We start from the raw sequence: 17,045 nt of genomic DNA, 5'->3' as shown, positions 1-17,045 counted from the left end.
CTTTGCTTCTGAGTCCTTTCTCCATACTCACACCAGCTGTCATTTGTTTTCCCAAGAGCCATATAACTGCTTCTCTTTACCCCAATCAGCTGCAGCTCATCATTTTAAAATTTCTTCTTAAATGACTGGATATTTCACATGGTTGACTGTGCCCCTCCTGCAATAGCTCTGTATACCACGACTGGGCCCACAGTGAATTCACTCCTTCAAATCACACTCAGAGCTCTGAAACTCTGTTTAAATGCATGTTTCCTGCTGTTATTAGCTGTTGTTTCATATTCAAATACTTTGTATTTTCCATATCATGAAATACAGAAGATGTCTAATGAGTTCCCAGACCAGTGATTTAATAGATACAGTGGGGCAAAAAAGTATTTAGTCAGCCACCGATTGTGCAAGTTCCCCCACTTAAAATGATGACAGAGGTCAGTAATTTGCACCAGAGGTACACTTCAACTGTGAGAGACAGAATGTGAAAAAAAAAATCCATGAATTCACATGGTAGGATTTGTAAAGAATTTATTCGTAAATCAGGGTGGAAAATAAGTATTTGGTCACCTCAAACAAGGAAAATCCCTGGCTCTCACAGACCTGTAACGTCTTCTGTAAGAAGCTTTTCTGTCCCCCACTCGTTACCTGTATGAATGGCACCTGTTTGACCTCATCATCTGTATAAAAGACACCTGTCTCCAAACTCCGCCATGGCCAAGACCAAAGAGCTTTCGAAGGACACCAGGAAAAGAATTGTAGACCTGCACCAGACTGGGAAGAGTGAATCTACAATAGGCAAGCAGCTTGGTGTGAAAAAATCAACTGTGGGAGCAATCATCAGAAAATGGAAGACATACAAGACCACTGATAATCTCCCTCGATCTGGGGCTCCACGCAAGATCTCATCCCGTGGGGTCAAAATGATCATGAGAACGGTGAGCAAAGATCCCAGAACCACACGGGGGGACCTGGTGAATGACCTGCAGAGAGCTGGGACCAAAGTAACAAAGGTCACCATCAGTAACACACTACAACGGCAGGGAATCAAATCCCGCAGTGCCAGACGTGTTCCGCTGCTGAAGCCAGTGCATGTCCAGGCCCGTCTGAAGTTTGCCAGAGAGCACATGGATGATACAGCAGAGGATTGGGAGAATGTCATGTGGTCAGATGAAACCAAAGTAGAACTTTTTGGTATAAACTCAACTCGTCGTGTTTGGAGGAAGAAGAATACTGAGTTGCATCCCAAGAACACCATACCTACTGTGAAGCATGGGGGTGGAAACATCATGCTATGGGGCTGTTTTTCTGCCAAGGGGACAGGACGACTGATCCGTGTTAAGGACAGAATGAATGGGGCCAAGTATCGTGAGATTTTGAGCCAAAACCTCCTTCCATCAGTGAGAACTTTGAAGATGAAACGAGGCTGGGTCTTCCAACATGACAATGATCCAAAACACACCGCCCGGGCAACAAAGGAGTGGCTCCGTAAGAAGCATTTGAAAGTCCTGGAGTGGCCTAGCCAGTCTCCAGACCTCAACCCCATAGAAAATCTGTGGCGGGAGTTGAAAGTCCGTGTTGCTCGGCGACAGCCCCAAAACATCACTGCTCTTGAGAAGATCTGCATGGAGGAATGGGCCAAAATACCAGCTACTGTGTGTGCAAACCTGGTAAAGACCTATAGTAAACGTTTGACCTCTGTTATTGCCAACAAAGGTTATGTTACAAAGTATTGAGTTGTATTTTTGTTATTGACCAAATACTTATTTTCCACCCTGATTTACAAATAAATTCTTTACAAATCCTACCATGTGAATTCATGGATTTTTTTTTTTTTTTCACATTCTGTCTCTCACAGTTGAAGTGTACCTCTGGTGCAAATTACTGACCTCTGTCATCATTTTAAGTGGGGGAACTTGCACAATCGGTGGCTGACTAAATACTTTTTTGCCCCACTGTATATTATTGTAGTCAGCTGTTACGAGTATAGCAGTTTGGAATTAATTGTACTTATTATTTTACTTACTGAGCTCATTTTTCTATTTAATTTAATTTAATTTAATTTAATTGAGCATTTTTTTTATTATCATATGCAGCTTTTTTGTCCACATCCTTTTTTCCCATTTTTCTCCAATGTGATTTAGCGTCTATGTAATAATTTTTCAGTTTGATTTCTTTTTTAAGCTATATTTTTCAGGCTTCCACCATATTGAAGCTCTATGGCTATTGGCAGTTTTTAGTGTTTGGCTGCCTTTGATATAAGGTGAGAATTAATTAATATTTCAACTTAACTTTACCTTTTAATGTTACTTTTAAAGAGTTATAATGAATTACTATAAATGTATTTAAATTATTTTTAAAAAGTCAGTCGTCTTGATTTTAATCACTAAGCTCAGCAATTTTTAAATAAACTTGAAAAATAAATAAAATACATAAAATAGTGTTTTTGTTTGTTGAAGAAAAACAACACTAACCGACAGCGACCTCTACCGGGCAATATAGCTATTTATTCAGGAATCTCTAGAAATCGTCCAATCGGCAATCGGATTCTGTATCACGTGACCGTGCAGCCGCGTAGAAGAAGGAGCAAACGGCAACATCAAACATGGAGGTGTCCCCGTTCAGCTTCACTCCGGAGAGGTACTGGACGGAGGAGAAAGAGAGGGCGCTTATAGCGTTTTTCTCCAGTAAGTGCCACTCTCCTTGGCGGACTCTTTTCACACCGCGTGTAAAGACGTTTTTAAAAGTTGCCCCTTTCGTTGATGTGTCGGAAGCTGCAACATTTGTGGGCAACGGTTGCTGGACGAGACCAACGGCTGTTAGCAATGAGCGACAGCAGAAAGAGACGAGCAATGGCGACCAGCAACTGAAGTCAAGTTAGCTGTTTTTCAACTGAAATCGGCTGAAAAAAAATCAGTTCTCTGCATGTTTTTATGAGCTATTTTCTGCACAATTCAATAAACTAATACTAAACTAAATAAAAACATAATTTTAGCCAATTGATTTAATTTAAATGAGAAGAGCAGACTTTTATATTTAATCTGTATCTAACATTACTCCAGTGGGGTTTTTTTGTTTTGTTTTGTTTTTTTAGATCTGTAGCGTGAATGTAGTGAATAACAGCTTTTAACATATTTTAAAAATGGCTGTTATTAATAAGTGTGTAGCTGTTAATAATTACAGGTTGTTAGAATAATTAAATTGGTGAATGAAATATCCTTGTTGAAGTAATGAATAATGTCTCCAGATGTTCCCACAGTTTTTCACATAGGAATATCTTTAAAATACTGTTATCGTGTATATAACATGGCCAAAGAAAAACAATGAACTTTAATAGAGACTAGATAGCACCACAAGAGCTAAACAACAACCACAGTGATAAAATTGAACGCAACATTGATGTGTATGTTACTGGGATAGGTGCCAAATTAAAGGAAAAATTACAATTTTTGAACCTTACAAATGTTGTTTTACATTTTTCCTGCCTGGTTTGGCACCTTAGACAGAGGCTCACTAAGAGTACAAGTTTGTTATGATTTTATTCTAGTTTATCGCACTCTAGACTCTGTGAAGCTGCAGTTATTTTAGCTATATCTTCTTTGTTTCATTTCTCAGAGCATAGCTGTCTGTGGAACCACAAGTCTGAGGGTTATAAGAACCGGCAGCTGCGATGGAAAACCCTGGAAACACTAAGGATCCTGCTGTCAACTCTTCCACCTCCAGTCCCATTCACAGGTAAATCAGCAGGAAAATAAACCAAATCTGTCAAACTCATAGACTGTGTGTGTAATAAAAGTAAAACCTTAAACCTGCATTCTCATTAATGGCTAGCAGGGGAATTTCTGTGCCCAGTACTAGGAAGCAAGCTCAGCAATACCCAGGATATATTTTGGTTATCTGGCTTCATTTATCCTAACAACGGCAATCAGGCAGAGCAGTAACACAGGTGGTTATCAAGTCGGTAAGTTAACACCGGCTTTATTGAGCTAAGAGGACGTTCTCATGAAAGGGTGGTGATGGCAGCATCTGAAAAGAATAAAAAAGGTTAGATGATTTTTGACAAAACTATATATAATTTTTGACATGTGACAGCTTTGACAGCTGTTTGTACATTCCGGGTTTATTTCCACTTAGTCTCAGCCTAAGTTTAAATTCTGTTTTTATATTTATTGTTTACCCTGGCTGTTGAACTGCAGCTGAAAGAATGAAACCATTTAAACATGGTGTCAGATAGCTGCTCTTTTCCAGTCTTACTGATCAAAGCACTTTAAGTATATACCTATGTGGTATGTGACTTTTGTTGCCATGATGCCAGGTCTCTCTTGGAAATGAGATTTTTAATCTCAATGAAATTTTTTACCTGGATAAATAAAGGATTAATAAAAAAGTACAGACCATTAATACGATATTACTGTATCGTGCTTTTCCTCTCTTGCACACACTGCTGTTCCTTTCCGTCTGTATTGTGTGGCTAACCTCTTCATATCGTCTCATACTACAAGTTTCATCTTACTTTGAAAAATCAGCTGCTCTGTTGCCAGTACACTTATCAGTAATTGTGGTCAGGCACTGCCAACACCCCTTTCATGTGTACACACAGGGGAAGCCCTGGGTAAACTTAGCAAGTTGTTAACCAGCTTTGTGTAACCGCTTATGCTGCTTGTCAGTGGGTATGTTGAGCTCGCTTTGTAGCACTGGGCTGAGGGTAAGCCCATTCAAGCTTCTGTGTGAGTCTCTGTGGCCTCAGTAACCACTTTCCTGATGGCTCAGTCATTAGTTGAATATTTTTAGTAAAATATTAAGTCCATTATTTCAAATTATTGCTATTCTAAAAGTGAGAAAACAGGATCCGGGGTGTGCTCATCAGCTGACGAGTGTGAGGTTTGACAGTCAGATGTACCCTTTAACTAATTTATATGGGTTTTTTTCCCAAGTGGAAGACATCAAAAACAAGTTCAAGAATCTCCGTACGACTTTTCAGCGTCAGTACAAAATGGTTAAAGCAAGTAAGGCGTGCAACCCGGACGACGAGTTTGTGCCGCAGTGGAAGCACTACCATCAGCTCATGTTCCTGCAGGGCTGCTGGGACCAGGACGACCCCGCCGCCGGTGAGCCGCCACTGTCACCACTGAACCCTCTGCAGGAAGAGGGCCAGCCTGTCCTCACCTCCCCAGGACTCATCATCTCCTTCCTCCCCACCCCGTCCACCTCGTCTACCTCCTCCTCGTCCACCTGCGTTCCCTCCAGTGTCATGATTAAATGTTACTGGACTGAAGAGAGGGAGCGAGCTCTGATTTCTTTCTATTGTGGTAAACAAAAGATGTTTTTCATCTTCAAAATCATGAGTTTTTACTGAAGAGCAGTACATACGTAGACAAAAACCTCAGATTAAGTAACGTTTTGAGTAGTTTCATAGCTGATGGGATTCCTGTGTGTTCTTTTCTACAGAGCACAACTGTCTCTGGAACAAGAAGTCTGAAAACCACAACAACCGTCAGCTCAGACTGAGGCTGTTGGAGGCTCTGAGGAGCCAGCTGTCCGACCACACAGTGTCGTTCTCGGGTAAGCATCACCGTTTTTCACTTTTTTTTTCTGTTGTTTTCTTACAGAAGTAGCAAACTCAGGATTCTTCACCTAATTGCATACCTCAGACTGTTTGAGGGCTTGTGTCCCCCAGTTGAACAGTCCCTGCTTTAAAGCTACTTTTTTATTTAGTGTATGTGAATTTAGGCTAAAACTTCCACCACTAGGGGGCGGTTTACTGGTGGCTGTATTGTTTTCTGATGTGAGGTAGTTCTTTTCAGCCTTGCCCTTTCCTCTTTAAGAAATTTGACAGGTTAAATAAAGGTTACATTGACTGGCTGCCCCATCTTGTGGTACAAACTGGTATTACATGAAAGCAGAGCCCAGTCCCAGTTCAGCTTTAGCTAATGTCTCCTCAACATCACTTTTTTTGAATGGCAGTTGCTTCTTCACATTCTCTTAATAAGTTTAGTTATTTTGGAAGCCTTTAAAGAAATAATTCAATATTTTGGTAAGATTTCTTTATAAACCTTCAATGGCTCTCCTGGATTGGGCTTTTAGCCAGTCGAGGAGAGTTATTCCACATCCTGTTAATCCCATTGTACAGAAATGGCTGCAGTTCGTAAAGAGTGAATGAGGCTCTATGGAAATTTTCCATGTTATTGATAGACATGATGACATGAACAATAGAGTTCAGTTTGGGGAATTTTAGAGGATTTGATTGTAGTAAAAATTCTTTCTGTGTGCATTAGTGACGCTACAGCACCTTATAAACATTTATGGCAGAAAGTCAGACACCTTCAACTACCAGCAGCTTCCTATACAACCATGCAGGTCTCTGCTGTGATTTAACTATCCTTCTAACCACTAGTTAATGTTTGGAAAGTGGCACCGTCAGGACAGAACGTCCCATTGTAAATCCTTAACTGACCAGTCAGTGCTGATTATAAGAAATGTGCTGTTTACTTTTCTTATAGCTTCACCATAGGAAAAACCGAAGGATATAAATGTTGTTTTATTTCCGTTTGGACAAATGTTGGTCTTTTTGTTTAATAGTGTTATTTTTACCCTACTCTCTGCCGTTATTGAGAGAAAATGCCATTCCCCTGCTCACAGGATGTACTCTTGCTCTACTGAAATGGGCCACCATTCCCAGCAGTTATAGCCCTGTGAGCTGTGCTTATCATACCTCTCCATAGTTTGTGTGTCTCAAAGTACTCTGTAATTAAAAGATTTGCACTGGAGCAATTTAACAGTGTGAGTACCACTCACCCAAAGCACAGACTGTAAATCTTTGGGAAATACTAATTTCACTCTCCACAGCTCATTTGTGGAACTGTTCCTTTATATATGTTTACGTCATTTTAACATAAGCTGAAATATACACACACAGTGATTTCATACAGTTAGATGTCTGCATAGAAAATGAAAGAAAAACAATTTTATTTCAAAAATAATAAAGTCATGTTTGTGTTCTTCAATCTCCAGAAGCTCTGAGCTGCTAAATGTTTCGGTTTTCCAGCATAAAGTGATGCTGTGTTGCTGTTTTTGCAGTTGAAGATATAAAGTGTAAGTTCAAGAACCTACGAACTGTTTTTAACCGCGAGTTCAAGGCGGTCCAGGCAAGCAGGGCGTCTGACAAACCCTACGTGTCCAAATGGAAACACTACCAGCAGCTGCTTTTTCTCTGCGAGTCCTGCGACGAAGACGACGGCTCTGAAGATCTGCAGATTCTGACGCCGCAAGAAGACAAGGATCGGGAGCACGGAAACCAGACCCCGTCCTCCACCCTGAGCAGTTTCTCCTCCAGCTCCAACCAAACCAGCAGCATCAAACTCAGCACCGCCTCTGCCCCCTCCAGCTCCACTCAGAGCGACGCCAAAACCGGGACAAGCGCAGGGTACCAAATGTTCCTCCCTGCAGCTCCGGATAACCTCAGACTAGGCAGCCAATCAGCCACTTCCACGCTACCAACTTCTCCATCCAGTTCACTGCCAGACACCAGATCCTGTACCAACCCCTCCCCTTTAAATTTCTCTACAGCCAGTTCGGTTCAGCCAGACAACAGACTGAGTGCTGACACCCGCTGCCTCTGGAGCGAGGCCAAAGTTCAGCAGCTCATCTCATTTTACTCCGGTAGGTGGCACCACTCATTATGAATGCCTGTTACCCTTTAGACTTACCCCCTGGATGTTACATCTATCACTGCAACAGAGAGATGTTAGATTTTTGTTCTTCTGTGGAGTTTGTAGTGATGTGCTGGGAGCTGCGTGTTTGGTTATAGTGGTCATAGCTGTTAGAGGCAGCTGAGAGAGTCGCTGTATGTCTCAGACACTGCCATGCATGGTTAAAAAAGTTGCACGAGAAGGTTTGATGTGAGAATTCTTCTGTTCCAGAGCACAGCTGTTTGTGGAACCACAAATCTGAGAGTTACAGGAACCGTCTGCTGAGACAGAGCCTGCTGGAGACGCTGAGCAGCATCCTGTCAAACAACGAGCCGGTCTCATTCACAGGTAACACTCCTGCCGCCTTAATGTTGTCACCACACGGAGCCTTTAATCTGAACTCACAGCGTCTCTGTCATTTCTCATCCTTTAGTGGAAGACATAAAGACGAAGTTCAGGAACCTGCGAACCATCTTCCAGCGTGAACACAAGGCGGTGAGCTCCAACAAAACGTGCGGCTCGGAGGACTTCTACCTCCCAAAGTGGAAGCACTACCGTGACCTCATGTTCCTCTGCGACTCCTGCGACGAGGATGAGCAGCCCGAGGACGTCCACTTCTGCCAGCTGCAGGACACCGGTCTCCTCCATATGGTCAGCCAAGCCCCACCTCCCCCCTTACACTACCGTGCCACCAACCAAACTGTCTCCAAACTGAACACGCGGGGTCTCAAAGCCCCACCCTCACCTACACCCCCAGACTCCCAGCACTCCTCCCCTTCCTCGTCCCCCTCCCCTTCCACATCTTCCTCCCACACAGACAGCAGAGTATCTGGACGCAAGCGCGCGAGCCACCGGGGGACCACCACCGAAGTGCTGGACCTCATGAGGACACTATGTCAGACCCAAGCAGCGTCCCCACACGCAGGGTTCCTGAGGTATGTGGAGGAGTGTCTGAATGAGACACCGCCTGACAAAGTGAGGAAGCTGAAGAAGAAGATAATAGAGACGATTCACAGCATATCGGAGGATGTTTAGTGTGCTTATTCATTCATTTCATTTCAGCCCGAGTCTAGATCTCGTGATCATCTCTTCTAATAGCTGTGACTCTTTAATCTCAAAACTTCGGTACAATGATCATAATAACCCTGATTTCAGTTTTCAGGGGCTCTTCCAACATGGAGCTGTTCCACTTCCTGTTCATACACATCATGCAGAATAGAAATGAACTGAGCTAAACAGCTTAAATAGTGAGAAACCCACATTTCATTTTTTTTAGAATGCTTATCAAAACACAGCATTGATAATGTAGATTAAATAAAACACTTGTGGCATTCGGCTTTAGATTTAATGTGGACGTAGATGCTGCGACATAAAGTGACCTAAAACTCACAGAAAACTGTTTCACCGCAATTCAGAACTGTCTTGAACACTGTCATCACAAACATGATAAATATGTCAGCAAGAACAATTGTAAAGTCTCTCTCTTCCCCCCCCCCCCCCCCCCCCCCCAAAAAAAAAAAAAAAAAAAACTAACAATAAACACATGACCCCACATTTCTGGGGGAAAAAAATTAACTATGTAAGTAATACTGTAACATACACTGAAAGCAGCAATATAGCTGATAAGCATTAATGTGACAGGAGCACTTTTAAGCATTTTATGCAAAGGACAAAGTCCTGAAAATAATATGATTTGCACAAGCTATGATTAAACTTAATATGTACAGCCTGTGCTAAGAAATGTTTCCAAATTCTGTAGAAACATTTAAACCAATATACAAATCAGTTTCTAAACAAAAACACAGATTTGTGAACAGATACTATATAAACACTAATTAAACGTGTATAATTCTGCACTTTATTGAAATTTTGCAAGCCCTTCTTGCAGATTATGCACGGATGTCATAGATAACAGCAAACTGAGTTTTATTTAGAAATTGTTTGAGAACACTACAGCAAGCTGAGGCGTCTTTCTCTTGTACAGATTTATCCCAAAGTAATGAGGTTCATCTCAAACTGGTACATCCACCACTTAAAATCAGCATCACCAGGCCCATATTCAGTGTTTACAGAGATACAGTGAAACTACGCTCAGTCCTCTGTGTAATTTCAGACTTGGTTGTGACATTCACGTATAAAGACTTTATTGATCGAGAGTCCTTTGAAAGTGCCAAAGGAAAAGATGGGTTCAGCACTTTGTCAACAAACCGACATCTTAAAGAGCTGCGCTGTTGGCAGTGACTGACCACAGATCCTGTAGAAATGTAATCAAACTTTTCATGTGTGTCCTCTTTATTTAACTTGTTCTAATCCTATTGTGTCATAATATTTAAATAATTTGCTTCATCTTTTTTTTTTTTTTTACAAAGCCAGAATTGTTACTTTTGTTAAAATTGTATAAACTTATCTTAAAATGAAAAAATGTCAACATGTAAAGCGTTTTAAAAAAAACAACTTTTTTTTTTCCTTTTGGAAAGTATAAATGGTTTTGATGCAATACTGAACAATTGCAGCACATGCTATAACTAACAGTTTAGTTATCATTAGTATTATAATTTTTATTATTATTATGTAATTACTTTTCTTTTTGGCTGGCGTTTGTTTAAATTCGATTCAGTGCCTTATCAGAATCACAGTAACTGTGAACGTTCTTGTTCAAATAAACCTACATTTGCAAACCTTTATTCATTTTGTTTTTTGACACATCAAACCTGGTTTAACTTGAGCTCTGATTTGAACAACACGATATAAGTTACAGTCGACCTTTCAACTTGGCAGCGATTCCCATCCAAGGGATGTGTTTAAAACCTACTTTAACTTGAAATATATTGCTGTTAAGTAGCTTTTTATAAAAGTACATTTAAGCCAAGCAGTTCATATTCATTTTAAAATGAGCTCAAGCAGTTTATAAGAAGAGGTTTTGGAGTTATAACAGTCAGGAAGCACTGGGCTCAAAGCAACACAAAAACATTTTTAAAGATGCAGCTGGAAAAAAAAAATGTAATTAGTAAATATTTATTGGAACATGACTGAAGCAAAAACATTATGCCATCGTCAATACAAGGCCCAGGGGCCACAATCAGCCTGAATGAGATCACAATCTGGGCCTTGAAAAATGTGAATGAGATTTCGGACTTTTAGTTGTATTTTCATAAGTTTCACTGAATTTCCTACTGATTAAGATCTCCAAATGACATTCATACTGCACCAAAGTAATTAAATAAGAGATAAATAACAATCAGAAAAGTTCCAGTTTTCACTACCTACTACCAGCTACCAGATCTTTTTTATAGATGTCTTGCATTTACTACAGCAGCATTTTTTTTATCATGTAGAAAGCTGAGCTGTATTGTTGAAATTGTACTTTCTTTCATACTAAATGGGTTAAACATGTTTACACTGACAGAAAGAGGAGTCTTACTGGTTGAGCCCACTTACGATCAAAGTGGGCTCTTTGTGGCTCACAATGTAAAATAAGTTTGATATGCCCGATCCATACTATCAAGATCGATAAGGGCAAAAAAAGGTCAAATAACGTTTGTATTTTACAGCCTTTTGGTTGTAAATCTCTTGCCATCCACTAGATGGCAATCTCTTAACATACTGCAGCCTCAGCACCGGCCTCAGCTTCCATATATCTGTCATGCCTCAGAAACTACAGCTGTGTGGATGATAGTCTCTTCCTGTGGAGTTTGTCCTGAATGTATTACACAGTATTTGTACAACGCAAACACTAAATAGTATCCAATACCCTCGAATTTAAAAGATTTACCTGCGAATGAAGCAGATAGGACAGAGTCATACTGACACCTGTGTCTGACTCACCTGCCACCTGTTTGACCTGCAGGCTGAGTGTCAGGTGAAAAATGTCACTGTGTCACCTGAAGCCTTTTCACTCTCTACTCTTGATAGTAACCCTGTGACCTCTAACCCTTTGTTAGATGATACACTTGATGATATTCACTGAAACCACATTCCTAAGTGCTAACACACCCAGCTCAAGCCAAAGCTCTCCACCCACCAACTCACAAACATATGGACATAAAGGACCATTTGGCGTCACATTTAAACACGTTGGATACATCGGTTTTCATGATGTTAATGATGTGAGAGGTGACTGAAATTTGTAATTTTTTAGTGATTAAAATGTAATCAACAAATAAAAGTGAGAGAAAACAAAATGTGGAACACAAAAGTGTCTTTGTGAAGTCCCTTTCATGGACTGACAGGATAGATTTATGGCATCACAACAACTTTGCTAATGACGTTCAAATGTTTCAAATGTGTTATTTTTAGTATCACAAGCCACTGAATTAGCTCATTAGAAAAAAATGCTCAAAAAGAGCAGTAAACCAAATAATAAGGGCTTGATTTACTTTTAGATTCTTTTTAGCTAACATTCATACTATGGTGAATGAAAGCAATTTGGAGTTAGCTACCTTGGATACATTGGCATGCAGACTAGAACAGCCAGGGATTGAACCACCAACCTTCCGATTAGTGAACAACCTCTTCTACGTCCCAAACCCAGACACCCTCTAGAAGAAGCGACTTCTGCGACTTCAATCCACAGCTCGTGGTCACAGATGAGGGTAGGAATATATGCTGATGAGTAAATCAACAGCTGTCTACTCTCTGCAACAAAGCTGTAAAGCACGCATTTCACTGCAGACACCCCAAGAAGTCAGACTTGGAGGATACCACTCAATGAAGCCAAAAAAACACCACATCATCCACAAAACACAAAGCCATGATCGTGATACCAATGAAGTATACATGACTTTGCAAGTTTGTGAAGTTACTGTTAAAGTCCCCCCCCCCTTTACTTTATTGTATTTATTTTTAGGGGTGTTTGTAGCTCAGGAGGTAGAGTAGGTAGGTCATCAGAGGGTTTGTGGTTTGATCCCTGGCTGTTCCAGTCTGTATGCCAAAGTATCCTTTGGCGAGATATTGAACCCGAAGCATCCATGGGAGTGTGAATGCTAGAAAGAGAGCACTTAAGCAAAGGTGCTGGTGTGAATGTGTGAATGAGGCATGTTGTATGAAGAGATTTGAGCATTTAAGTATAAAAGCACTATATAAGAAGTCCATTTGGTCCATGTTGGTTTTATACCTCGCTGGGACATTTGTTCTGTCTTACTCTTACACTGTTGTGTTTCATTTTTTTAACTGCTGTAACAAAGAAGTTTACAAACTTGGGGGGAAAATATAGATGATCTTAATGTATTTTGTATTTTAAGCCGTATGGTATGTTTTTAATGTGTTTTAAGAAAGAAATCCCCCAACTTTTGGGGGATAAATAAAGTAAGCTTGTATTCTGGCTTTTTGTCAGTTTACTGTTCAGCGTGTAAACGATTTGATCCACCAGGAAGTTTAATCCAGTTTAAATCCAGTAATCTGGCTCCAGTGTGAATAGAAAAGGATTCAGATTCAGTTGCGAAGGATTGGATTGTTGCTCATCAACACACACAAACAGACACAGGAAACACTCAGCTTTTTATCCCAGTGTCCTTCTTTAATTCACACCTTTTTTTAAACTCTCCTTTCTCTCAGAGTTTCTGTTTCCTCTTCTACCTCTCCTGTCCCTCCCTCTCTCCCCCTCCTTCTGTCTCTTTCCTTTCTCCTCGCTCAGTGAGTCGCAGTAAATCCTATTGTGATGCTAAACTGATTTTTGGACGAGACACACAGAAAGAGAGGGAGAGAGAGAGAGAGTAGGTTTGGATTTGTGTTTGAGCAGATCTGATTCGGGCTGCCTCTCGTTCATGTGGAAATTTGATGGCCTTCTCCTCTCCGTAAACTTTTAGGACTCCTTTCAGACTCCTACGGAGAAGTTTCGGGGTGTTTTTTAGGAATTTCTCCGGCGGAGGAACCGCCGCTCTGCGCGCTCCAGGAATGCACTTTGCAGGAAACGCGACTCGGTGCACGGACACCTCCTGCTCTCTTCGCTCTTAACGAGGAGTTATAAATGAATGACGGCAATGCACTCGTGAAGGACAGCTCGTTTTCTTCATACCGGTCCCCCCCTCCCCTCCACCTCCACTTTATCCTCCTCAGGCTGAGGACATAGGAGCCGGGAGTGTGCACTCCCCCTGGCCAGGCATGGAGAGCGGTGGCCGGGCGGGGCTCCAGCAGGCGGCGGGCGGTGGAGGAGAAGGAGGCGGCTGGGTGTTGGTGGAGGCCCGGCTGCATGGAGGAGCGCCGTGGGGCTTCACCCTGCAGGGTGGCCTGGAGCACGGAGAGCCGCTCATCATCTCCAAGGTAGGAGACAGGACGTGTGAGGCCTGCTGTGTTTGTGACCTGTTCTGCACATGACGGGAAGCCGGAAAGAGTGACTAATTATTCCAATCATATCAATTGATTTTGCATGAATCATTAAATACTATTATTTCTAAACTGTAACTGCAGCATATCAATGGCAGAAGTTTAAATGTATTTTAAATATATGCAGAAAAGTTATTAAAGTTGTAATTGTTGCGAACACCTGATCAACACAGATTGCAGTTCCAAGGGGCAGTCAGGCCTTTTAGTAGCACTTGCCTCTAATTCAATGTGCTGCATGAAACAGAAGGATAATATCTAAGCAGGTGAGGCCGATTCTTCTGATTTTTACATCCTAGCACAGGGCAGGCTTTAAAAGACACCACAGAGGTTTGGGAGATGAAGCCAATGTGGAAGAGCTTTAATACTGCATTTTCTTTTTCTAATGACCAACAGGGGGCGACAACTTTGGTTTGAAGTCGGTTTGTATAGAAGTCTGTGGGTAATTGAGCCTAATTCTCGAATGATTTATGATCTGAATACACACTTTACTGATGAGTTTATAGTTTCATTTGCTCGTTTTAAGTTTTATTAAATAGATTATGATGTTCATTTGATAAATTATGGTCCCATTAAAGGCAGAAAGGAGGATGAGGCAGGACAAAATAAACACATACATCTGTAACAGGCTCATAACATGGCATGATCCACATCTCACTCATTGTGTCTGGTTTCAAAACATCAAGAAGGCCATGTGGGCAGTTTTTCTCATGGACTGAGAATGATTATGTTTGTAGAGACACGTGTATGTGCGTTTTGCTTTTATAAAATAAACAAACAAATAAAACTATATATTCAGGAGCAATAATCAGCTGCCTCTTCAGTAGCTTCCTCATCTTTTGGATGGGCTTTTAACTCTGCTGCAGAACAATAACCGCTGCCTGCTCCCAGCTGCAGTCTGTGAAGTGGAGTTAAAGTCTGTCCGACCCCCAGAACCGAGACTAGAAACTGCAAAGTGACATCATCAGCTGCTAGAGCAGAAACCTGACCAGCGAGAGTATATGAAACATGAGATGAGAAGGATTGCAAAATAAACCTGTGCAACCTGTGTTGGGGAAAACCTGAGTAAAAAACAGAAAAGGAAAGAAAACACTTGGCTTGAGGCTTCAAAATCAAGACTTTACTGGTGACTGTATCCATTCACATGTAGTCTTTGCTTTCAAGCTTCACTGTCTTTGAGGCTTTTTGTCTTAAACAAATTCAAAATAAATGAATCACTCGACGCGCCAATAATCAGTAAACCCTATAACTATGTCAGTAATGAAAGTGTTACTCTTTACCAGCCACTTCATTGCCCAGAATCATCCCAGACGGCAGAGAAATATGGGCCCAAGTTTGACTACTTTTGGCAGTCATGGCTTAGTTATGGCACTGGTTAGTATTGTGTGAGCCAGACATCACAACATACTTGACCTCTAGCTGATATAAGATGGACCTCTGGGTAAGTTGAGTCAGCCTGAGTCAACACCATCAAATATGGCCCAATGAAAGCTGTAGATGTGAGCCACACTTTGGCCAAAGATTCAGAGAAATCTGTGATGGATTTTTAATTCTTCTTCTTTTTAAAGCCAAGACAAAAACCCCAAAACCTTTGAAATCATCATTAGTAGATGACCACTAATGATGCCCCTTCCATCCTTACAGCCACCATCCTGGCCTCATTTTATTAAAATGCAAATCGCCAGGCTGGTACGTGTGTGCGTGCGTGTGTGTGTGTGTGTGTGTGTGTGTGTGTGTGTGTGTGTGTGTGTGTCTTTCTGTGAAGGTTATTCTGGGATGGAGGCCAAACATTGTAAAATAGGACAAGAATGTGAATAATGTGTTTTCCTGGTTGCTTTTGTATACAATCATGCTTTTATTTTGTGCTGTACTTTGGCTGGCGTTAGCACAGTTCTCCATGTTTGACCCCAACACCAGCATGATGTTGCGCTTCAGCTTTTTGCGTCTCGCTTTATGTCCTGTCTCCTTTTCTGTTTGTGTGTCTCACTCATTTCTTCTTTTTGCCGCCAACCAACCGTAAAAGAGACCTGGCACACTTTGCTTGTTTTGTATCAACGCTGTGCTGAACTGGGGTCAGAGGTCACAGCGATGGCTCTAGGCAAGTTAAACCTTCAGATAAAAACTCATTAAGTTTTAATCTGAAGGTCTCATGACCTGTGTGTGTGCCAGTTACACCATCAGTGTAAAGGTGAACAGTTCAACACAAAGTCTTTGCTGGGACTGAAATGTTTACTCAACCTAAAAGAGATCCAGGGCTTTATTTAGTTTTGCATTGTGCAACTTTTTAAAATGCTTTTTATTGAAAATTTATTATTATGATTTAATTTAAAACTTTGTTTGTTATAAAAGACTCAAACATTTTAAAGCACTTTCAGGATCAAAGCTAGCTTTGTTTGAGCTAAAGGTAGCTAACAAGCTACCTAGCTTACACAAAATACTGTTTTTAAAGAATAAGTCGGGCAATTCAACCAAACTCGAGACTAACCAGGAAAATTATCTTGCCATTAAGGTCACAAACCTGCCTGGATAATTTGATAAGCTGGCTAACTGCACTTTGGTTGCTAACCTTAAGCAAATTCTGAGGCCTGTACTCTGAAAGGATATTACATTTTTGGCAATCTGTGTCAAGCTAATAGTCATCTGGTGATGCAAAGATGTATAAGTGTTTTTACCGTCAATCCTAATCTGCCGATAAGCCTCCTTTACACTCACTGTGTTTTCACCAGTCTTGCAGCTGTTGAACAAAACAGCCTAGATGACATGATATTGAGATTTTCCAGAAAAGCAACGACCAGTAGACCCATTTAGACCCAGCTCATGGCTGAAGATTTATAGATTATAATCTATAATCTAAAGGGTTATGCTGGTTGTGGCCAAGCAAAATACACTTAATACACACCAGTTAATGGTGTGTATTAAGTGTCCCACTAGTCCACTGGTTCTTTTAAACAGGTTCAGTATCTGTTTGGTTTTGAAGCATGAGAACATAACCTCGAATATGTCATAATGACGGCCATTAGATTTATTTCAGAACCACAGTGTTAAAAACTG

At 41.0% G+C, this 17,045-nt stretch overlaps 2 protein-coding genes across 2 annotated transcripts in view; both read left to right on the top strand.

Annotated features, from left to right (window-relative positions):
- Positions 1 to 2,515: 2,515 nt before the first annotated feature.
- Positions 2,516 to 10,360, top strand: LOC146514719 (uncharacterized). The gene is made up of 7 exons (XM_085168485.1): positions 2,516 to 2,675; positions 3,604 to 3,723; positions 4,923 to 5,297; positions 5,437 to 5,550; positions 7,066 to 7,647; positions 7,908 to 8,024; positions 8,110 to 10,360. The coding sequence occupies exons 1-7, from the start codon at positions 2,594 to 2,596 to the stop codon at positions 8,709 to 8,711; spliced, it is 1,992 nt and encodes a 663-aa protein (XP_085024611.1). The 5' UTR covers positions 2,516 to 2,593; the 3' UTR covers positions 8,712 to 10,360.
- Positions 10,361 to 13,019: 2,659 nt separating this feature from the next.
- Positions 13,020 to 17,045, top strand: part of shroom3 (shroom family member 3) — a 65,950-nt gene continuing 61,924 nt past the window's right edge. The window contains exon 1 of the mRNA XM_085168470.1: positions 13,020 to 13,934. Coding sequence (XP_085024596.1) covers positions 13,776 to 13,934 — 159 coding nt within the window. The 5' untranslated portion in view covers positions 13,020 to 13,775. The remainder of the gene's footprint in view (positions 13,935 to 17,045) is intronic.

This window comes from Neolamprologus multifasciatus, chromosome 7 (genome assembly GCF_963576455.1).
Source record: "Neolamprologus multifasciatus chromosome 7, fNeoMul1.2, whole genome shotgun sequence".
Lineage (NCBI taxonomy): Eukaryota > Metazoa > Chordata > Actinopteri > Cichliformes > Cichlidae > Neolamprologus > Neolamprologus multifasciatus.
This window is presented reverse-complemented; position numbering and strand designations above follow the sequence as displayed.

Bases quoted from the DNA above. Each gene is read 5' to 3' on its own strand.
- LOC146514719 (XM_085168485.1), top strand. From the start codon at position 2,594: ATGGAGGTGTCCCCGTTCAGCTTCACTCCGGAGAGGTACTGGACGGAG. The intron at 3,724-4,922 runs GTAAATCAGCAG...TTTTTTCCCAAG, and splicing joins ACCTCCAGTCCCATTCACAG to TGGAAGACATCAAAAACAAG. The intron at 7,648-7,907 runs GTAGGTGGCACC...CTTCTGTTCCAG, and splicing joins GCTCATCTCATTTTACTCCG to AGCACAGCTGTTTGTGGAAC.